The sequence below is a fragment of the Buteo buteo genome, chromosome 17 (genome assembly GCF_964188355.1).
Source record: "Buteo buteo chromosome 17, bButBut1.hap1.1, whole genome shotgun sequence".
Taxonomy (NCBI): Eukaryota; Metazoa; Chordata; class Aves; order Accipitriformes; family Accipitridae; genus Buteo; species Buteo buteo.
This window is the reverse complement of record NC_134187.1, coordinates 30,261,743-30,281,566: the sequence shown is the minus strand read 5'-3', so window position 1 is coordinate 30,281,566 and position 19,824 is coordinate 30,261,743. Positions and strand designations below refer to the sequence as shown.

Genomic DNA, 19,824 nt, shown 5'->3' with positions numbered 1-19,824 from the left:
GCCGCCCTTCCCGGTCCCCCCCGCTCCGCTCCCGGAGGACTCCTCGGAGCTCCCCCCCCCCGGTGCCGACCCCATCAGAACCATGGAGAGGGCAAGAACGACCGCACCCGTGGCACCGGGGCTGCACCGGCAACCGCTCCGGTGGAGGGCAGGCCGGGCTGGGAGGGGGGGTGGGGAACCGGCCCGGTGCTGTCAGTGAGGAGATGGAAGGGGGGGGGGCTCCCGGTAAAGCGGAGAGGGAGGGGGCGAGAGGAGCGCTCCCGTTACCGGCCCCGGTGCCGGTGAGCGGGGCAAGCGCGTTCCGCCAGGGGGCGCCGCAGTGCCGCTCCGGAGCGGGCGCGTCCACACCGGAGCCGGTAAAACCGGCGCGAAGCGAAAGCGCCGGGAGGAGAGCGCCACCGCGCGGCGCGGGAGGGGGGGGGACACACAGACGCACCGGCTAACCCGGGGTTCGGGGTGGGGGGGGGGAGTGGGTGTCGGTCGCGGGGCCGGGGGAGGCGTATCCCGGTGTGGGAGTTTTCCCCACGGCGACGGCATCACCGCTTCCCGGTGTCGCCGGTCCCGGGGGGGAGGAAAACGGAAGCGGGAGGCGGCGCTCGGAGCCCCCTCCCCGCCACGCGTGGACACCGGGGTTCCCCCCCCCGTCCTCCCGCCGGGCTGCGGGACCGAAGGGGTTAAGGCCGTGGCGTGACGTAGCCCCGCCGGCCCCGCCTCCCGGGCCGCCCCGCAGGAGCTGTCAGCGGCCCCGGCCCCGGTAACGGCAACGGGGGGGGGCGGGTCCCGGGATCCCCCCGGGGGCGTCACAAGGGGTGGGGGCCCCTCCGCGAGGAGGGGGGGGGAGAAACCCCGGGACGGGGTCTCCCACCCGGGGGGGTCCCGGGGCCGGGGGTCCCCCCCACGTGGCGCGGCCCCGGGGCAGCACTGCGGGCGGGGCGCTGCGCGGTGGGGTGGGGTGCGCGGCCCCATCATAACCCCCCCACCTCTCTGGGGGTGCGGGGTGGACCGGCTTCCTCCTCCCCCAACCCTGGCTGCTTCCTCCTCCACGCAGGACAGGCCCCCCCACGCGGGGACCCCACAGCGGGGCCACATCCTTGGCTGGGCACAGCCCCGCGTCCCCATGACCCCCCATCCCCATGTCCCCCCATCCCCACATCCACATCCCCACATCCCACGTCCCCACGTCCCCATGTCCTCCTGTCCCCATATCCCCGTGTCCCCCCATCCCACGTCCCCACGTCCCCCCATCCCCATATCCCCACGTCCCCCCATCCCCATGTCCCCACGTCCCCACGTCCCCCCATCCCCATATCCCCACGTCCCCACGTCCACGTCCCCACCCCTGGGCTGTGGCCTCTGGCAGCGGAGCGGGATAATTTTAGCCAGGTCCCCACCCCCGGGGCCAGAGCCGGGCAGGATGCGGCCCTGGGTGCTGCCCACACCCAGCAATTACCGGCAGGGCGCTCGGGGCCGGGACCGCGGGGCCACGCTGGGAGCGGGGAGGTGACCGGTCCCCCCCCTTGAGCGCCACGTCCCCCCAAGGCCCGGCCATGGCGGGGCTGCTGCAGGCCCTGGTGGGTGCCTCGGAGAAGGCGGCGCACATCGCCCGGCTGTGCCGGCGAGAAGAGCCCCTCTTCCAGCTGCTGGTGGCCGAGAAGACGGGGGCCGACAGGAACAGGAGGTTCCTGCAGGACTTCAAGACGCTGGCGGACGTCCTCATCCAGGAGGTCATCAAGCACGACCTGGGGAAAGAGGTAAGGGACGGCCTGGGGGGGGTCCCCAGGGTGCCCCCGCATCCCCCTGGGCCGCGGCTGAGCTGCCCCGTCCCCCCAGTTCCCTGAGCTGCGGGGCCACATCCATGGCGAGGAGTCCAACGAGTTCAAGAACGGGCAGGGTGAGTCTCGGGGGAGCAGCGGAGCCGGGGCCACGTGTTGTGTCCCCCCCCCAACACCGGGGGCCACGGGGCCGTCGCTGATGTCGGGGTGCTGGCAGGGGAGACGGTGGCGGTGCGGGTCTGCGCCACGCCGGGAGACACCGCGGCCCTGCTGCTCTCCGTGCTGGAGCCCGAGCGGGAGGCCGCAGAGCTGCTGGCGGCCGCCGTGCACCGGGACGTGGCGCTGGAGGACGTGGAGTTGGCCGGCGTGGCGCTCAGCATCCCCCCTCAGGACCTGGCCATCTGGATAGACCCCATCGGTGAGGGGGTGCTGGGAGAGGGTGGGTTGGGGACCCCACCGCCACGTACCGCAGCTGAGCCCCGGCGAATTCGGCTGCGCCCGCAGACTCCACCAACGAGTACATCGGCGGGCGCGAGGACGTGGCCCCCGTCGACGGCATCGCCCCGGCGGGGCTGTGCTCGGCGCTGGTGCTCGTCGGGGCCTACGACCGGCAGACGGGCTGCCCCGTGCTGGGCGTCATCAACGAGCCCTTCTTCCGCCGGGACCCCCTGACCCGCAGGTACCGGCACCGCTTGGGTGGGCACGGCCGGATCCCGGCCCCCAAAGGCCGGGCAAAACCTGGGGACCCGGTGACGGGGTCCGCGCTCAGGGTCCCCGTCCCCGCAGGTGGCAGGGGAGGTACCACTGGGGCGTCGCGTACGGGGACACGCGGCTGTGCTCGCTGAGCCCCCCGCCGCCGCGCCCCGCGCCCTGCGTGGTGCTGAGCCGAGCGGAGGGGGGAGCGGTGCGGGCGGCCTTGGGCCCCCTCTGCGGTGACCGCCTGCGCTTCGCCGCCGGTGCCGGCTACAAGATGCTCTGCGTCATCCTGGGACTGGCGGACTCCTACGTCCTCTCCGAGGGCAGCACCTTCGCCTGGGACGCCTGTGCCCCCCACGCCATCCTGCGGGCCCTGGGCGGGGGTGTCGTGGCCCTGGCGGGGGCCCTGCGGGAGCGACGAGCGGGCGACGCCGGGTCCCCCCCCGAGCTGGTCTACAACCGCCCGGTGGAGGGGGCGGTGGGGGCCGAGCGCTGGGCAAACCGGGGTGGCCTCGTGGCCTATGCCCACCCCCAGCACTTGGAGGCCGTGCTGGCCGCGCTGGCCGCCGTGCCGGGGCTCTGAGCCCACGGCGGCCGGGACCCCGGGGTGTAAGGTAGGGGGTAGCAAGGACCCTGGGGTGCAGGTTATAGGGTGGCAGGGACCCTGGGGTGCAGGGTATGGGGTGGCTGGGAACAGGGTTGCCAGGACCCCGGGGTGGCAGGGACCAAGAGGTACAGGGTGTCGGGGACCCCAGGGTGCAAGTTATAGGGTGGCTGGGACCCTGGGGTGTAGGGTTCATGGGGTGGCAGGGACCTCTGGGTGAAGGGTGCGGGGTGGCAGGGACCCCGGGGTGCAAGTTATAGGGTGGCTGGGACCCCAGGGGTGCAGGGTGTGGGGTGTCCAGGACCCCAGGGTGCAAGTTATAGGGTGGCTGGGACCCCGGGGTGCAGGGTACATGGGGTGGCAGGGACCCCCGGGGTGAAGGGTGCGGGGTGGCAGGGACCCCAGGGTGCAGGTTATAGGCTGGCTGGGACCCTGGGGTGAAGGATGCGGGGTGGCAGGGACCCTGGGGTGCAGGTTATAGGGTGTCTGGGACCCCAGGGTGAAGGATGTGGGGTGTCCGGGACCCCAGGGTGCAGGTTATAGGGTGTCTGGGACCCCGGGGGTGCAGGGTGTGGGGTGTCCGGGACCCCAGGGTGCAAGTTACAGGGTGTCTGGGACCCCGGGGGTGCAGGTTTGGGGGTGGCAGGGACCAAGGACCACGGGCTGACCAGCCCCCCCGGGGCGCAGGGTCCCCCGAGACCCCCGGGGTGCGGGACAGGGTGGGAGCTCCGTGTCCCGGGACCCCCCCCCGCGGTGTAACCCCCTCCCTCCCCTCATGTCCCCCCCCTACGCGGGGCCAGCCATTAAAGTGTCCCTCGCACCCGCGTGTCCGTCCGGGCCGGGGCCGGGGCGGGACCCACGCGGGGCGGGGGCGGCGGCGGCGGCGGCGGCGGGGGGGGGCCGGGGCGGTCCCGGGGCGGTCCCGGGGTTGCCTGTTGACTCGTCACATGATTTCGGAGGACACGGAGGAGCAGCGGCGCCGGTGAGCGCCCGGGGCGGGGGGGAGCACCGGTACCGGACCGGTACCGGTACCGGCAGGGTGGGAGCGGGCGGGGAGCTGCACCGGGAGCGGTCCCGGGACGCCGGGGCTCGGACACCGGGGCTCGGTACACCGGGAGGGGGGAGGGGGTTGTGGACCGGGACGGGGGGGGGGGTCGGGGACCGGGCGCGGTGCCGGTACCGGTACCGGGGCTGAAGCGGCGGCTCCCGCAGGACGGACCATGGCGGTCGAGGGCGGGATGAAATGTGTGAAGTTCCTGGTTTTTATCTTCAACTTCATCTTCTGGGTGAGTGCGGGGCCGGGGGGAACCGGGAGGGGCGCTGGGGGGGGGCACACACACCCCGGGGGAGCCGGGGAGGGGGCTCCGGGGCCGGCAGAACCGGGCAGACGGGCCCTTCCCCGCCGTGGCCCCCCCGGGGACGGGCCCGCCCCAGCCCCATGGCAGGCAGCAGCCCTCCCCCGTGTTGCCCCCCCTCCGTCAGCTTCTTCCCCCCCCCCCCCATACGGCCCCTTTGACACCCCCTTCCCCACCCTTGCAGGCCCTGAGCTGGGTGTCATGGGGACCCCGGGGGGGGCCCTGCTGCCCGGGGGGGGGCTGCAGCTGGGGCTGCAGGGGAGGGGGCACAGGGGGTGAGGCTGCCCACTCTGGGAGAAGCCTGGCACCGGGCTGCGTTGCGGCCATACGCCGCCATCAGTAGGTTCCAGGGGTAACGAGGCTGGACAGGGCGAGGCTGGCACACCCTGGCCGAGGGAAGCCGAGCCCCAAGGTCAGGGTGGGGACCCCACGGGTGGCCGGGGTCCCCCCAGGCCCCACAGTTCCGGGCTGCCCCTGGCCGGGGTCCCCACGCAGGACAGGGCGCGGGTTTGGGGAAGTTGGGATGAAGAAAGAGGCATGAGGAGCCCAACGGCCGTAGTGGGGGGGGGTGGGGGGGGCAGGCGCCTCCCAGCCGTCATCCTGTCCCCCCACGCAAGGAGTGACTCGTCCCAGTCCCCACCCTGATCCTGCTGGGCTGAGTCACCCCTGGAGGGCTGAGGGGGGGGGGCTCGGGCCACCCGCCAGCGGTGGGGGGGACACGATGGGGACACCGGCGCCAGCCCCCCCCCGGCCCCCGCCACCGGGAGTGTTTGTGCAGTGGGCGGCTGGGCCGCGCTGTTTACCCACACCCAGCGAGCAAACAGGGCCAGCGGCACTGGGACGGGGCGGGGGGGGGGGTGGCAGCCCCGGTGGGGCTCCCCACTGCCACGGGGAAACTGAGGCCGTGGGAAGGGTCCCGCCCGTGGTGGTGGGGGGGTGCCGGAGACAGGGCAGGATGGACGCTCCTGCCCCAGCACTGGGAAAAGCCGTGGGCATCCTGACTCCCGTGGGAGTGGGGCTGCTGGTGACCCCCCCCACCCAGGACAGCATGTGCCTGGCATGCCCCCCCTGCCCCGGCACCCCTCGATCTGCCTGCGCCCCCCCTGACTGGGGGGCTGGTGCTCGGTGTCGTCCCCCCCCTCCGAGGCCTCTCGCCGTGGCCGGAAGGCCGGACTTCCCGGCGTTCCTGCGGCCGCCAGCCCGGCCCCCCCCTCGCCGCAGCGGGGCTGGGGAGCGTCCCACCGTGGGGCAGAACCGGGGGCCCCCTCCCACCGCTGTGCCCCCATGGGGACATTGCTGGTGGGGCTGTGCTGGGCTGGAAGGGGGGGGGGCAGAGAAAATCCACCCCCCCCCCCCATCACCCCCAGGAAGGGGGGGTCCCCCCAATTCGCAGCCAAACCCCAGAGCTGCTCGACTCCCCGGAAAGGGAGGATGCTCAGCTGTGGGTGACACCCACACCCTGTTGGTTCTGGGGGGCTGGTGGCTGCACCCCAATTCCCTCTGCCTCCCCCCCCCCCCCGGTCCCCCCCCAGGTATGCGGCGTGGCCCTCATCGCCATCGGCATCTACGCCCAGACGGCCCTCGATAAGGCGCTGACGGTCAGCAGCTCCTCCGCCTCCAGCACCCCCGTTGCCATCCTGGTGCTGGGCATCATCATCTTCTTCATCTCCTTCTTCGGCTGCTGCGGCGCCTGGAAGGAGAGTTACTGCATGGTCACCACGGTGAGCACCCTGACCCCCCCCCCCCGACCCCCAACCCGACCTCTCGCACCTTAACCCCCCCACCCTGTTCCCCCCCCGCAGTTCGCCGTCCTGCTCAGCATCATCTTCCTGGTGGAGATCGCCGCCGCCATCGCCGGATACGTCTTTAAGGACAAGGTGGGGACGCGTGGGGAGACGGGGGCGTGGACCCAGCCGGGTGCTGCGGACCCCCGCTCCTTTCTGACCCCCCCTGGCCCCCCCAGGTCCGCTCGGTGCTGGACGAAGGGCTGTGGGCCGCCATGCGCAAGTACGGAGAGGACAAACCCTTGACAGAGGCCGTGGACGAGCTCCAGAGTGATGTGAGTAACGGGGCGGCCTTGGGGGTGGGGGGTGGGGGGACGTGGGTGTCTGGGGTTCGACCCCCTGAGGTTCACCACCCCCACCCCCCCCCCCGGCAGTTCGGTTGCTGCGGAGCCAACAACTACACCGACTGGTTCACCATCGAGCGGTTCAGGGTCAACAACACGGTGCCCCGATCCTGCTGCCGCGTCAACACCACCTCCTGCAACATCCGCCCCAGCCCCGCTACCATCTACGAGAAGGTGAGACCCCCCCCACCCTGTGCCCCCCCCCCCCTGCCATGCCCTGGGGGTCCGGCCACCCCCTGAGCCCCTCTGCTCCCCCAGGGCTGCCTCGAGAGCATCGAAGCCTGGATGAAGAAGAACATCCTCATCGTGGCCGCGGTTGCGCTGGGCATCGCCTTCTTCGAGGTAGGACGTGGGGCTGAGACCCACCTTGTGGGGGGCTGTAACCCCCCCCACTGGGGGGGGGCCGTGCAGGATCGGGATGACCCCCCCTCCCCTCTCCCTTTCCAGATCCTGGGCATCATCTTCGCTTGCTGCCTGATGAAGGGCATCCGCAGCGGCTATGAGGTCATGTAGCCCCCGGCGGGTGCCGCGGCCCCCCCGGCTCTCGCTGCCCCCCGCCTGGGGGGCTCTGGTGGTCGTGGGGGCTGCTCCCGCTTGCTTGCCCTCTGCAAGCTCCTCTGGGGCAGGGCCCCATGTGCCAAACCCCCCCAGGGGGTCGCCGCCATTGGACCCTTCCCCATGTGCCGGTGGGGGCTGGGGGGGTCGAGGGAACGTCCCCGGATTTGGAAATAAAAATAAAAGCTTCCGTAGAGCCGCGTGTCCCCCTGCGCCCACCAGGCTGGGAGTGGGATGGGGTCCCTCGTGGGTGTGGGGGTTCCCCCCGTGGTCCATCGACCCTGTGGGGGTCAATGCTGCCCTGTGCAATGACTGGAACCTCCCCACCAGGGGGGGGCTGGTCCCGCTGGGAACGATGAGAGTGGGGGGGGGGGGGGGCTGGATGTGTGGTCTTGGTGTCAGCAGCCCCGTCCCACCCCGGTGTTGGGGGGGCACCGGGGGTCCGGCTTGGCTCGGGGCCACGTCAACAGGACGCTGGGCTGCACCAGGACTGGTGGAAGGGCAGTGACGGTGGCAGCGTCCCTGTGGGTCCCCCGAGGGCCGTGGGCCTGGAAGCCACCCCCCACCCCGGTTGCAGCGGGGCTGGGGTCCCTGTGTGCCACGGCAATGCCACCAACGGTCCCCGAGCCGTGGGGGCACCCCGTCCGGACCCGGGGCTACCGCAGGGACAAGCGCTGCAGGCGACGGTTTGCACGGCACCCGGGATGGGCGGTTTATTTGCAGCGCTGGAGGGTGGGTGGGTGGGTGGGTGGGGGGTCTCGCAGCCCTGAGGGGGGGCTGGCGGCCGCAGCAGGGGACTAGCGGACGCGGTGGGCCGGCTTGGGCAGGATGGTGGCCAGGGCGAAGTCGACGAGGCAGGCGGGCAGGTAGGAGGCGGGCAGCCAGAGCAGTTTGGCGTCCCAGCCGGCGCTGTAGCGGGTGCGCGGGTGCCGGGCGCTCAGCGCGTGCTCCATGCAGCGGGTCACCTTGCTGAGGTCGGCGTCGCAGACGACGTTCATGATGAGCCGCTGCACCTTGAGGTCTGGGGGGGGGGGGGGAGAGTGGAGGCGGGGGGTCAGGCAGGGGAAACTGAGGCAGCAGGTGCCCCCCACTCCCTACTCACACTTGTGGAAGAAATCCTCGCCGTAGCTGAGCCGCGTCTCGGGCGCCAGGCGGTCCCAGAGCTGGCGCAGGGACGCCTCGATGCTCTCCAAGTTGGTCACCGCCGTCTTGAAGAAGCCGGGCTCCACGATGCTGACCTTCACCCCGAAGTGGTACATGTCACGCCTGCGGGATGTACGGCCGTCAGGGTACGGGGTGGGGGGGCTGCGGGGCGGGTTGGGGGGGGGGACACGACGACCGGCACCCACCGCAGGCTGTCGGAGAAGGCCTCGATGCAGTATTTGGAGATGCAGTAGCCGCCGCCGTTGGCGGAGAGGCGACCCAGCACGCTGGAGGTGTTCACCACCCGGCCCCTCGCCCGTTTCAGCAGGGGCAGGAACTGGAGCGTCACCTCGATGGCCCCGAAGGCGTTGACGGCCATGACCTGCCGGTAGTCCTCCATCCTCATCCACTCCGTGGGGCCGATGGGGTTGGCCACCCCGGCGTTGTTCACCAGCCCAAAGAGACCTGGGGGGAGGACACGGGGACGTGACAGGACACGCGAGGTCGGGGATGTTGGCCGTGGTCCCTGCCCTGTGGCACCTCCCCTGGGACCCCCACCCTCTCCCCAGTGTGCCCTGGTGGGACCCTCCCCTCCATCCTGCCCTATAGAACCTTGCAGGGACCCCCCCCCACCCTATAGCCCCTCTCCCGGGCTCCCACCCACCCCCTGGCAGGACCCATCTTGCGCCGCAGCCCCTCTCCAGAGCCCCCTCATCCTTCGCCTTAGGATGCCCTGGTGGGACCCCCCCCCATTCTCCCCTGTAACACCTCATCAGGGACCCTTAATCCTGCCCCACAGCACCTCTCTGGGGACCCCCAGCCGTGCCCTATACCCCCCCCCAGATCTCTCTGTCTTGCCCTATAGCATCTCTTGGTGGGTCCCATCCTCTTGCCCTATACCATCTCTCCTGAGACCACCCCTCCCACTCCTTACCAGCCCCTGGTGGGACCCCATCCCACCCTGCAGCACCTCCCCTGGGGTCCCATCCTGCCCCATAGCATCTCCCCTGGGACCCCATCCCACCCTGCAGCACCTCCCTTGGGGTCCCATCCTGCCCCATAGCATCTCCCCTGGGACCCCATCCCACCCCGCAGCACCCCCCCCGGGGTCCCATCCTGCCCCCCCCACCCCACTCACCTTTCTCGCCCACCTCTGCCCGCACCCACTCGACGGCCTGACGGATGCTGTCGGAGCGGGTGACATCGAGCAGGGTGGTGCGGAGGTGACCGGAGCAGCCCCGCTGGAGGCTGTCGGCCCCTTTCTGGGTCAGGCAGGCGGCCAGCACCCGGTAGCCCCGGTGGGCCAGTCGCCGTGCCAGCAGGTTGCCGAAGCCGCTGTCGCAGCCGGTGATGAAGACGTGCTTGTCCTTGACGGAAGGCAGGGTCCGGCGGTCCCGCACCAGCCAGCCCAGCACCCAGGCCAGTGCCGCCAGCAAGAGGTACAGCCACATGGCGGGGGTCTGCAGGGCCGGGGGGGGGCGGTGGGAGAGGAACCCAGGCGTCCTGGGCTGTGCCACCCCCCCCCTGCTCCCCACCAAGTCAACACCTGCACCCCAAGTTGAACCCAGGCTCCTTGCTCGCCGGGTAAAGCCACGCACCGCTCCCCGTGCAGGGGACCCCCAGATCCCCTGCCCCACACCGTGGGGGTCTGACTACCCCCCCCTCAGGTGGAGGGTGGGAAAAGGCAGGGGGGGGCACAGGTTGAGGATTGACCTCAGCTTGCAGCAGGTCCCACATGAGTCTCGGTCTGTGCCCAGGTGCCACCGGGCACCCGGGGACCCCAGGCGGTGGTCCCTGCCCTCCCGGGGTGGGGGGTGAGCAACCTATGCCCCCCACCCACCCCCGGACGAGTCCCTGACCGACCTCCCTCCCGCTGGGCCAGGGCGTCCAGGCGGCGTGCCGGGGATTAGCTGGGCGCAGTGCGTCAGCACCTGGCCGGGAACCAGAGCCCACAGGGCGGAACTGGGGGGGGGGGGTGTCCCAGCTGCTCCCCCCGGCATAACCCCGTCCCCCTCCTGCCCTCCCAGGGCAGGGACGACCCCGGGCACCCTCCGCTCCTGACCTGCACGGGTGACCATCACCGCTGTCTCTGGGACCCCCCAACCCACCTGCCCCATATCCCACCCACCCCTCCGGATAAGGAAGCCCTGTGGGGGGGCTGTGTCCCCCTCCAGGAGCCCTGTTTGGGGGGGGTCTTTGGGGGTGCCAGGATCCCCCCCCCCATTGCACCCAGCAGTGGGTACTGGCTGGGGGTTAAAAACCCGCTGAGGCTGGGATGGGGGGGTCCAGGCTGACCCCCAGAGGGGGTGGCAGCCCCCCCTCCCCACCCTTAGGGGCTGTGGGGGGAGACCCGGTGTCTGCCCTGGGTCCGTGGAGCCGGGTGAGGGCGGGGGGCAGGCAGCAGCCCCCTGCCCAGCCTGGATGGCTAGGGGGTCTCGGCGTGCACGAGACCCGATAGACTCATCTCACTGTACCCCACGGCCATGGGGCAGACCCAAAGACCCCCAAAACGGGGCTCTTGGAGGGGACACAGCCCTGGCCTGGGGGGCAGAGGGGACCCCACCCACCGAGCCCCCACCTACCGTCGGCGGGGCAGAGGGCTCCGGCCACTGCTCTGGCTGCGGCGGCAGAAGCCGTCTGAGCTGGGGAGGCCGCGGCCGCTCCTCCCCGTGCGCCAGGGCCAAGCCCGCAGCCAAAGTTCACAGTGGGCCGAGCCCCCCCCGACACCCCCCCTCTGCCGCTGGGTGCAGCGCCAGGGGGAACTTGGGTGCGTGGGGGTACTGGGATACCCCTCGCCTTGTTGGGGGACCCTCGCCACAGAGGAGCCCCTGACCAGAGCCAGGAGGGCGGGCAACCCCCCAGGGCACGCAGAACTCCCCCCACCCAGGTCCCCTTCCCAGCCCTGGGAGGGGGCATCGCCCAGAGCTGGGGGGGGGGCCAAGCTCTCCCCTGGGGGATTAGAGCCCTCCTGGCCCAGAAGGAGCCCTTTGTCCGGGAAAAAAAGGAGCCTCAGAGCCCGAGTTAAGCAGTAAAGAGGATGAGGGGGCTTAGGAGGGGGCGGCCGAGGGCTGTGCCAGGGCCCCGGCACGCGCCTGGCCTGGCCTTCGCACACCGCCCGTACAACCACGCTTTATTCTGCCCACTCTCCAGTACGGAAGGGTCCCCAAGGCGGCCGGGAGCTGCTACGGCATTGCGGCCAGGGCCCACGTTATCTGCCACGACCAGCCGCGGTGGTGGCAGGAGGGGGTCGGGTGGCTGGGGGGGGCTGGTGGTGGCAGCAGCGGCTCAGGAGCAGGAGGGCTGGAGCTGCCCCTTGTAGACGTACTCCAGGGCGGTGGCGATGGTCCGCATGTCCATCTCGATGCTGCGAGCCCAGTTCTCCACGTCGCCGATCTCCTGCCGGAACGGAGGGGGGGACTGTCAGGGATCTGCCGGCGGGATCGGGGGCGGCGGGGGTCCGCCCTGCCTTGCTTCCCTCCGGCAGCCGCAGCCCTGCGGGGGCTCGGAGCTGGCTGGAACCCTGCGGGTGCTGCCCGTCCTGGTGCAATCCGACAGCAGGGAGATGGTGCTGCCGGACTGGTCTGGCGTTGAGCAGTGGGGCCGGGGGATGCGGCTGGGGGGACACGGCCCACCCACCCACCCACTGGCACCGGGCAGTGCCGGCGGTGGGCTCCCGGTGCATGTGGGGTGGAAGACTCCATCCCTTGGCCAGCACCGGTGACACCGGGGCGGGGTTCCCATGGGGCTGTTTCTCCACATTTCCCAGAGGGAAATCTCCCCTCCCCATGCCAAGCCAGGGATGGGGGGGGCAACCCTGGAGTCGGGGGGCAGGGACGGGGACCCCCACCTTGAGGGCCTGGTTGAAGTTCTCCACCATGGTGATCCACTGCCCAGTCTGCTTGGCGAACTGGGCCGCCTGCACCTGCAGCGTCTTCACCTCGTGGTCCAGCTTCCGCTGGTTGACGTACGCCTGTGCCACCCTGCCGGGGGGGGACACACGACACGGGGGGGGGGGGACATACACACACAGGGTGTGGGGTCCCACCCCTATGGCCCTGGGGAGGGGGGAGTCCCCAGGAAGGGGGTAGCTGGGGGCTGGGGGGGGAAGCCAAAGCACTGGGATGCCATTGGGGGGGGCTGGGGAGGTCAGGGGGTCCCGGGGGGTGTAGGGGCAGGGAGTTGAGGGGGTCCCTGGGCAGGGGTTTTGAGGGGGGGGGGTCCTGGGTGGGGGTATGTGGGGGAAGGGGCTTGGGGGGATCCCTGGCCGGCAGTGTTAGGGGGGCAGGGGTCCCTGGATGGGGGTTTGGGGGGGTCCCTGGGCAGGGTTTTGGGGTGGAAGGGGCACCAGGGTTGGGGGGGGTGGTCCCTGGCTGGGGTGTCCAGGGGTAAAAGGTGCTGGGGGGGCTCAGGGGGTCCCCAGCTGGGGGTTTCAGGGAGGAGAGGACTCGGGGGGGCTTGGGGGGTCCAGGCCAGGGGGTTTGAGGAGGAAGGGGCTGGGAGGTTGGGGGGGTCCCGGACTGGGGAAGGGGTCCCTGGAGGGGATTTGGGCTGGGGGGGGGAAGGCGTGAAGGGGTCCCTGGCGGGGGTTTTGGGGACAAGGGGCCGCTGGGTTTGGGGGGGTCCCGACCCGGGGGGGGGGGGCGGTCTCGTCCTCACCCCACGTTGAGGTGATCGACCAGGGCCTCGGTCAGGCGGGTGGCGGCCGCGATGGCCTCCCTGCGCCGCCGCTCTGCGGGGACACGGCCGTGAGGGGGCGGCGGGACCCCCGCCCCACCCCGCACACGCTGGCCGTGACGCCAGCAGGGAGCCGCGTGACGTCAGCGTGCGGGGCGGTGACATCACGCCCCACCCTGCCGGCCACCCCCTCACGGCCACGGTCCTCCCCCCCCCCCAACCTCTCCCAGCCTTGACGGACAGCCCCGCCGGCCAATGGGGTACGCGCCCGCGCGGCCCCCCGCGGTGAGCGGCGGCTCCCGCCACCAATCGGACCGCTCCCCGGGGCGCGGGGCGGGGTCGGTCGCCATGGGGACGGGAGGGGTGGGGGCGGGCTCACCCTGCAGCTCCCGCCGTTCGCTCTGCCGCGCCTGGTGCTCCTTCAGCAGCCGGGACAGCATGGCGGCCCCGGTACGGCACCGGCACGGCCCGCGTCACCTGACCGGCGCGTCACCGCCACGTGACACACACACCCACCCCCCCCCCCCCGCCGCCCCGCCTCCTGGGGCCTATAGGGGCCGTAGAGTCCCATTGGGGGCTGTGGGGGCCCGGGTAGGGGATTTGTAGGGGCCTGGATGGGGGAGACAGGGACCCGAGGGGTCTACAGGGGCCTGGGAGAGGGTGTGAGAGGGCTGCAGGGGTCCTGCAGGGGTCCACGGGGTCTATAGGGGTCTATAGGGGTCTGGGTGGTGGCCCGTGAGGGTGATGGGGCCATGTCAGGGCTGTAGGGGTTTGTCTGAGGGAGTGGGGAGCTGAGGGGGCTATGGGAGCCTGGCTGAGGGTCTGTGGGGGCTACAGGAGCATGGCTGGAGGTGTGGGCACCTGTGGGTGCTATAGGAGCCTGGCTGGGGGTGCGGCGTGCTGCAGGGGTTTGTGCTGGGGGATGTATGGGTGCTATAGGGGTCTGGGTGAGGGTTAGAGGTGCCTGAGGAGGCTACAGGGGCCTGGCTGATGGTATGAGGGGTCTGCAGGGGTCCACAGGGTCTATAGGGGTCTGGGTCGTGGCCTGTGAGGGTGTCAGGGCCATGTCAGGGCTGTAGGGGTTTGTCTGAGGGAGTGGGGAGCTGAGGGGGCTACAGGAGCCCGGCTGGGGGTCTGTGGGTGCTGTAGGAGCCCGGTTGAGGGTCTGGGGGGGCTACAGGAGCCTGGCTGGAGGTGTGGGCACCTATGGGTGCTATAGGGGCCTGTCTGGGAGCGCGAGGTGCTGTAGGGGTTTGTGCTGGGGGGTGTATGGTTGCTATAGGGGCCTGGGTGCTGTGAGTCTGCGGCATGACAGCCGCATGGCTGCCTCATGCGCTGCCCGGGATGTTGGGCTCCCCTTTGCTCTGCTGGTCCCAGCTGTGCTGGCTGCTGGTCCCAGTAGCTGCCGTGTGGCTGGGGGGGGCCTGGGCTGTGCCCCATGAGTGACCGAGAGCCCAGGCACGGCTCAGCTGCGGCGTGGGGTGCCAGGGTCCCCACCCCATCTTTGGGGTGCTGGGAGGCAGGTGAGCTCTCTCTCCTTCTCCCCGTGATCTGTGATGAGTGGGGTAGTGCTCTGCTCCCCACTGGTGAGGGATAGGCCAGGGGGTGCCTGAAGGAGCTGAACACAACTGTTAAACCCACTTTTACTTCCCAGGTGGACCAGCCTGTGCTGCTTGGGAATTCCTGAGCTCTCACCTGCTTCCTGGCTGCTGGGGCTAAATCTCAAATAATCCAGAATCATCTTTGTCAGGGCATCCCAATGTCAGGTACAGCCGCCCGTTTGTGTGCCAGGACGTAATGGATGAGGCTGGTAGTGGGAGAAATGAGCTGGCAGGGGGTGGGGGAGAGATGGCCGGGCTCCCCAGATGCAGCTGCTGCCAGCAAAGCGCACTATGAAAATTAAATTGGCCTGCAGAGTGCCGGAAGGGTGAGCTGGCAGAAATGCCGGGATGCGTCTGATCTCACCGGGCTTAATCAGCCTGAGACCTGGGATAAGGCTGGTCCGTTGGCCAGGCGCCGGCTGGCTGCAGCCGAGCAGAGTCAGGAGGAGGAGGAGGAGGAAGAAGATCTCGTCATCCCCTCAGGTTGGGCAGGGGAAGGGAGTATGAGGAAGGCGAAAAAGGAAAGGCTGGGACTGCGGGGAAGGGGGCTGTGGTTGTGCGGGTTGGTGCTGGCAAGGGGTAGGCAGGGCTCGGGGCACACTGGCAAGGCTCGGGGAGCAGGCAGCACAAAGTTCTGCCTTGTCACAGCCATGGTGTTGACTGTTTCATCTCGCCCTCCTCTCAGGGCAGTCCTGGCAGGGGTTGCCCACTCACGGCCCCATCAGGAGCGGGATGTGCATCTCTGCATCCCAGCTGGATTCTCCCCATGGATTCAGTTTCTTGTTCCTTCACTGTCTTCTTGCCTTCGTGCTCTGAGCTGGTGACCTGGAGGAGCTCTGGCCGCAGCTACAGGAACTTGAGCATAAAATGTGGCTAAAGATAAACCAGTGAATGGGTAAAAATAACCCCAGCTTACTCCCCACACGCCTGTCTGATGCTGGCCCGCTCCAGTTACACAAACAAGTTCTTGCCTGCAGGAGCCCCTGCAGCCTTGGGGAGGGCAGAGGAATTTATTTTGTTGTTCCCATCATTAGCTGACGAGCGTGCCGGGCTAACAGGGGTGCTGTCGGGCAAAGCATGCTCGGGGTCTGCATGTAGTGGGGCCACTGCGCTCCTCCCTGCACCTGGGCTTGGCATGTGTTGGGGTTGGCTGCTCCCCATGAAAGGTTTGGGTGTATCCGGGGGGGTTTGGTGTTTGCAGGGATAACTGCCGGCAGCTCTCCCGCCCGCCCCGGGAGGAAGTAACACTCCCAGAACCGCGCCAACCCGGTTCCTGCCCTTCCTTCCACAGGAATGAAGATCGCTGCCCAGTTGTGGACCTTTGCTGGTGACGGCTGACGGGCGCCTGTGGGAGTTCACACCTCTCCCAGGCGCTGGCTCCGGCTCTTGGCACGCGCCGGGGATGTGCCTCGGCTTCCCTTGCTGACGCTGCCTGGAACAGCAGCAAACCGCCTTCGCGTCTGCCCCGAGAGGCACGACCGGCCCAGGCTGCGGGCACAGGAGCTGCTCCCGTGTGTGGCTCCGCCGCCTCCCCCGTCCTCCCTCCTCTCCTGCCATCGCAGGATGCTCCATGGGGAGAGCCTGGATTCAATTCAGCCCTTCACAGAATTACAAGCGCTGGCGAGGTGGTTCGGCCGCTCCAGGGGAGCCCTCGGGAGCGTTTCCCTCCCTCCATCCATGTGGAAGTGAGCGGTGGGTCCCATCCTCGCCCTGCCCGAGCTCCGCTCCCGGCCCTCGCCGCTCCCTGACTCCAGCTGTTTCTACGCCCAGGGCAGCGCTTCCCGGCTCTCCCACTCTCCTGCTCCTGACCCTGCAAAAGCCTTGGCGAGAATCCTGGAGCAGATCCTGCCCTTGCTGTGGAAGCGGGATGGAGATGTCCCTGTGTTGCCCCTGGGTTCCGCTGTCTTTGGGTGGGTTGGGGAGCTCAGCCCTGCTTGCTCCCCCCCTCCCCGTGCGCTCCCCCCCCATCTCGGCTGCACAATGCGGAGGCTGCTGGGGTGAGACTGCAGCTTCTGGGAGCTCAGGGTTCAAATCCAAACCAGGGCTTGGAGCAAAGGGAATCCTCCCAACGAGGAGTTTTCTTCTCCTGACAGCCAAGTTGCTGCCTGACCCCCCCCTTTCCCTCGCTCACCCCCCAGCTACGAAAACCCTCGTGCTTCATGCCTGATCCACTGGGAATGGCGTCCTGCCGTGAGCTGGGCCGGGGTAGGGGGGAGCGCTCCCCTTGGTAAACCCTGCCTCATTTGGAAGTTGGCCCTTGCGCTGAAAATAAAATTCTGTTGAGATGGCACGGAGGGGATGACAAAGCCCGCCGTGGTGCCAGGAGTGACCAGGCTCCCGCTCTCGCTGCCTGCTTGCTCCTGCTCGTGCCGTGCCTTGTGCGGCAAAGCCGGCCCCGCTGAAACCCAATCGCCGGCAGCTGGTGCCGGGGTGGGATGAGGCCGTGAGGCCCCGGGAGCCCCGAGGTGGGAAGCGTCCTGTTGTCCGTTCACGAGGCGGTTTTGGGGTTGGAAATCCCCGACCCGCTGGGCTCTGGGGCGGGGGGGCAGGCCTCTGGGAGAGCTGTTGTCGCTAATCCGGAGCAGCTGGCTTCTCCGGCGTATTATCGGGCGCGGTGTGGGGAGCGGAGTGAGCTCTCTGCTGGGACCCCGCTGTGGCAACCCCGAGGGTCTGTCCTGGCATTGCTTGGGATGTGGGGCTGGCTCCCCCACAGCTGGAGTGCTCCAGCCTTGGATTTGGGTCTGTTTGAGGGAAAATAAAGCCGATTTGGAGGCTTGGGTGGGAGGAGGGAGGCTTGAGAGTGTGTTGTCCCCGAGGTGGTTGGTTTGGAAGCTGGGACGAGAGCCAGGTGGCAGAGCAGGTTGGGGTTGCACGCTGGGATCCCATCTCCTCTCCCTGCTCCTGGACATCCTGAAGCCTTAATAAGATTTTTTTGGGGGTCCCCTCTGTGCTGAGGGGCGGCACTGGGACCCCAAGTCATGTTTTTATCTAGATGAGCTACTCACCCAGCTTCCCGGCCACCACCACCTTCCTTTCTATTTATACTCGGCCTGATGCTCGTGTGATGCCATCCTCTTCATCGGGCAGCAGCAGCTGGACGGGAGAGCTGATGGGGAGCTCGGTGCTCCCCTGCTGGGTGGGCGATGAGGTGCGAGGGGGGGGCTGCAGGAGGCTGAGCAGCCCCCGGGGACTGGGTCTGTTCCCGTTCTCCGCTCCCAGGCAGGGATCGGCCGTTTCCCACGTCAGGAGCACAACGGCTGGGACGTTGGGAAGGGATTTGGGCTGCGCAAGAGGAAAGAACGGGTGAGCGTGGGGAGGGCTGGATGGCAGCCAGGCAGGGGGCGAGCTGGGGGGGCACTGACCCTCTTGGCCTTGCCTTCATTTCCCCTGAACACAGGGCTGGCTGGCAGTGAGGAGGAGGAGGAGGAGGAGCTCGGGGTGAAGGACTGTTCTTGCATCTAGCATAGAGCTGGAGCTCATTCACACGGCCGGAGCAGCCCTGCCAGCTCCCAAATATCTTCACAGGCCTTTGGAGAGCGGGAGAGGTTAAAAATAGCCAGTGCGCTGGAAAATATGACAGCCCCCCCCTTTCCCTCCCCCCCCAAGCTGCCGTTTGGGGCACGGGGCCGTGCTTGAGCCACAACCACTCCCGTGGGACCCTGCTGTGCCGGTACCGCTGGCCCCCCCGTCCCCTGGGAGCCAGCGAAGGCACCGGTCACTTTGGCGTGGGGGTGCAGGAGTCCCACTCTGCTGGGGAGCCAGCTGCTCCTCTTGTTTTGGGGTGCGGGGGGGGGGTTACTCCTCTCCTGGCCCAAGGGTGGAGGAGGTATTAGGGTGTCACTGCAGATGACGGGGTTTTGGGGTATCAGGGTATTGGGGTATCGCTGCAGGTGATGGAGTTTTGGGGTATCAGGGTATCGGGGTATCACTGCAGATGACAGGTATTGGGGTATCGCTGCAGGTGATGGGGTTTTGGGGTATCAGGGTACCGGGGTATCACTGCAGATGATGGGGTATTGGGGTATCGCTGCAGGTGATGGGGTTTTGGGGTATCAGGGTATCGGGGTATCACTGCAGATGACGGGGTATTGGGGTATCGCTGCAGGTGATGGGGTTTTGGGGTATCAGGGTATCACTGCAGGTGATGGGGTTTTGGGTTGTTGGGGTGTTGCCTCTTGGCAATGACCACGCAGAGCCCAGTTGCCGTCCTGGCACACTACGTTCAGCAGACATCTTGTGAGTGCTCCTCCGCTCCGTCCCGGCTCACAGAGGGTCCAGAGGTGGGCGATTGCCCCCGCCTCAACCCCCCGGCCAGGGATCCCCTGCTGCCCAGCCCTGGTGCTGTGCCCGGCCCTGGGGGACGTGGCCCCGTTTCAGCAGTGCTGGAGGGGGGTGAGCAGCAGTTTGGGGCTGGGGGGGGGTCACCGGTGCCCCCGGGGCTGTGCCTGGGGAGAGCTCCCAGGGGGCTGGCGCTGGGCTGGGGGCTTCGGCATCTGCCTGCGCACGTGGGCACGGCTGGTCCGTGCGGCATGGGGTGCCATGCACTGTGATACGGGGTGCGATGCACTGCGATATGGGGGTGCAGCGCTGTGCAGGGTGCTGTGAGGGGTGATGGGTGCGATGCACTGCGATAAGGGGTGCGATGCGCAGCGATTCAGGGCGCAGAACGCTGTGATGTGGGGGGCACCGCACCGTGCAGCACTGTGCAGGGCGCAATATGGGGTGATGGGTGCGAGGTACTGCGATGCGGGGTGCAGCACAGGGTGGTATGGGGTGCGATGCCCCGTGCGGGGTGCAGTTTGGGGTGATGGGTGTGATGCACCGTGATCTGGGGTGCAGTACACTGCGATACGGGGTGCGATGCCCCGTGCGGGGTGCAGTTTGGGGTGACGGGTGCGATGCACTGCAATGTGGGGTGCGATACCCCGTGCAGGGCACAGTATGGGTGTGATGCACTGCGATGTGGGGTGCAGTACACTGTGATATGGGGTGCGATGCCCCATGCAGGGTGCAGGACGGGGTGATGGGTGCGATGCACCGTGATCTGGGGTGCAGTACATCGCGATATGGGGTCTGACACCCCGTGCAGGGTGCAGTTTGGGGTGATGGGTGCGATGCACCGTGATCTGGGGTGCAGTACATCGTGATATGGGGTCTGACACCCCGTGCAGGGTGCAGTTTGGGGTGATGGGTGCGATGCACCGTGATCTGGGGTGCAGTACATCGCGATATGGGGTCTGACACCCCGTGCAGGGTGCAGGACGGGGTGATGGGTGTGATGCACCGGAATTTGGGG

The 19,824-nt window shown here is 69.1% G+C and overlaps 4 protein-coding genes and 1 long non-coding RNA gene across 9 annotated transcripts; 3 read left to right on the top strand and 2 right to left on the bottom strand.

The window, feature by feature from the left end:
- Window positions 1-512: 512 nt before the first annotated feature.
- Window positions 513-3,883, top strand: INPP1 (inositol polyphosphate-1-phosphatase). Of its 3 annotated transcripts, XR_012653351.1 has the most exons (7): window positions 513-754; window positions 1,540-1,751; window positions 1,831-1,891; window positions 1,990-2,190; window positions 2,277-2,451; window positions 2,559-3,151; window positions 3,665-3,883. XR_012653351.1 is itself a non-coding variant. In XM_075049641.1 (6 exons), the coding sequence occupies exons 2-6, from the start codon at window positions 1,548-1,550 to the stop codon at window positions 3,049-3,051; spliced, it is 1,134 nt and encodes a 377-aa protein (XP_074905742.1). In that variant the 5' UTR covers window positions 513-754; window positions 1,540-1,547; the 3' UTR covers window positions 3,052-3,883. The 3 variants fall into 3 exon arrangements, 2 of the variants coding, with proteins under 2 accessions (XP_074905742.1, XP_074905744.1); XM_075049641.1 differs by having other exon boundaries at window positions 2,559-3,883; XM_075049643.1 differs by lacking the exon at window positions 513-754 and having other exon boundaries at window positions 799-1,751; window positions 2,559-3,883.
- An 88-nt stretch (window positions 3,884-3,971) lies between these two features.
- On the top strand, window positions 3,972-7,306 carry CD63 (CD63 molecule). Its single transcript, XM_075049660.1, has 8 exons — window positions 3,972-4,054; window positions 4,285-4,358; window positions 5,960-6,148; window positions 6,230-6,304; window positions 6,391-6,486; window positions 6,586-6,729; window positions 6,814-6,897; window positions 7,003-7,306. Exons 2-8 carry the CDS (start codon window positions 4,293-4,295, stop codon window positions 7,066-7,068), a joined length of 720 nt encoding a protein of 239 aa, XP_074905761.1. The 5' UTR covers window positions 3,972-4,054; window positions 4,285-4,292; the 3' UTR covers window positions 7,069-7,306.
- Window positions 7,307-7,806: 500 nt separating this feature from the next.
- Window positions 7,807-9,954, bottom strand: RDH5 (retinol dehydrogenase 5). Its single transcript, XM_075049647.1, has 4 exons — window positions 9,392-9,954; window positions 8,460-8,718; window positions 8,213-8,376; window positions 7,807-8,131 (listed from the first exon to the last, which is right to left on the bottom strand). Exons 1-4 carry the CDS (start codon window positions 9,702-9,704, stop codon window positions 7,908-7,910), a joined length of 960 nt encoding a protein of 319 aa, XP_074905748.1. The 5' UTR covers window positions 9,705-9,954; the 3' UTR covers window positions 7,807-7,907.
- Window positions 9,955-11,274: 1,320 nt separating this feature from the next.
- On the bottom strand, window positions 11,275-13,448 carry BLOC1S1 (biogenesis of lysosomal organelles complex 1 subunit 1). Its single transcript, XM_075049668.1, has 4 exons — window positions 13,307-13,448; window positions 12,910-12,982; window positions 12,101-12,233; window positions 11,275-11,649 (listed from the first exon to the last, which is right to left on the bottom strand). The coding sequence occupies exons 1-4, from the start codon at window positions 13,365-13,367 to the stop codon at window positions 11,539-11,541; spliced, it is 378 nt and encodes a 125-aa protein (XP_074905769.1). The 5' UTR covers window positions 13,368-13,448; the 3' UTR covers window positions 11,275-11,538.
- On the top strand, window positions 13,318-16,719 carry LOC142041083 (uncharacterized). 3 transcript variants are annotated; one of them, XR_012653355.1, is made up of 4 exons: window positions 13,318-13,377; window positions 14,582-14,693; window positions 15,214-15,423; window positions 15,820-16,719. It is a non-coding gene; the product is annotated as an uncharacterized LOC142041083 (long non-coding RNA). The 3 variants fall into 3 exon arrangements; XR_012653353.1 differs by lacking the exon at window positions 13,318-13,377 and adding an exon at window positions 13,450-14,450; XR_012653354.1 differs by lacking the exons at window positions 13,318-13,377; window positions 15,214-15,423 and adding an exon at window positions 13,449-14,450.
- The last annotated feature ends 3,105 nt before the right edge of the window (window positions 16,720-19,824 follow it).

What these genes read in the sequence shown, in the direction of transcription:
- INPP1 (XM_075049641.1), top strand. Translation starts at nt 1,548, where the DNA reads ATGGCGGGGCTGCTGCAGGCCCTGGTGGGTGCCTCGGAGAAGGCGGCG. An exon ending in CGAGTTCAAGAACGGGCAGG is followed by an intron (nt 1,892 to 1,989) that starts GTGAGTCTCGGG and finishes GGGTGCTGGCAG; the next exon opens with GGGAGACGGTGGCGGTGCGG. An exon ending in CGGGACCCCCTGACCCGCAG is followed by an intron (nt 2,452 to 2,558) that starts GTACCGGCACCG and finishes CCGTCCCCGCAG; the next exon opens with GTGGCAGGGGAGGTACCACT.
- CD63 (XM_075049660.1), top strand. Translation starts at nt 4,293, where the DNA reads ATGGCGGTCGAGGGCGGGATGAAATGTGTGAAGTTCCTGGTTTTTATC. An exon ending in TCTTCAACTTCATCTTCTGG is followed by an intron (nt 4,359 to 5,959) that starts GTGAGTGCGGGG and finishes GTCCCCCCCCAG; the next exon opens with GTATGCGGCGTGGCCCTCAT. An exon ending in CCGCTACCATCTACGAGAAG is followed by an intron (nt 6,730 to 6,813) that starts GTGAGACCCCCC and finishes CTGCTCCCCCAG; the next exon opens with GGCTGCCTCGAGAGCATCGA.
- RDH5 (XM_075049647.1), bottom strand. Translation starts at nt 9,704, where the DNA reads ATGTGGCTGTACCTCTTGCTGGCGGCACTGGCCTGGGTGCTGGGCTGG. An exon ending in GGCAGAGGTGGGCGAGAAAG is followed by an intron (nt 8,719 to 9,391) that starts GTGAGTGGGGTG and finishes TCCTCCCCCCAG; the next exon opens with GTCTCTTTGGGCTGGTGAAC. An exon ending in GCCTTCTCCGACAGCCTGCG is followed by an intron (nt 8,377 to 8,459) that starts GTGGGTGCCGGT and finishes TACATCCCGCAG; the next exon opens with GCGTGACATGTACCACTTCG.
- BLOC1S1 (XM_075049668.1), bottom strand. Translation starts at nt 13,367, where the DNA reads ATGCTGTCCCGGCTGCTGAAGGAGCACCAGGCGCGGCAGAGCGAACGG. An exon ending in CGAACGGCGGGAGCTGCAGG is followed by an intron (nt 12,983 to 13,306) that starts GTGAGCCCGCCC and finishes GTGTCCCCGCAG; the next exon opens with AGCGGCGGCGCAGGGAGGCC. An exon ending in ACTTCAACCAGGCCCTCAAG is followed by an intron (nt 11,650 to 12,100) that starts GTGGGGGTCCCC and finishes CCGTTCCGGCAG; the next exon opens with GAGATCGGCGACGTGGAGAA.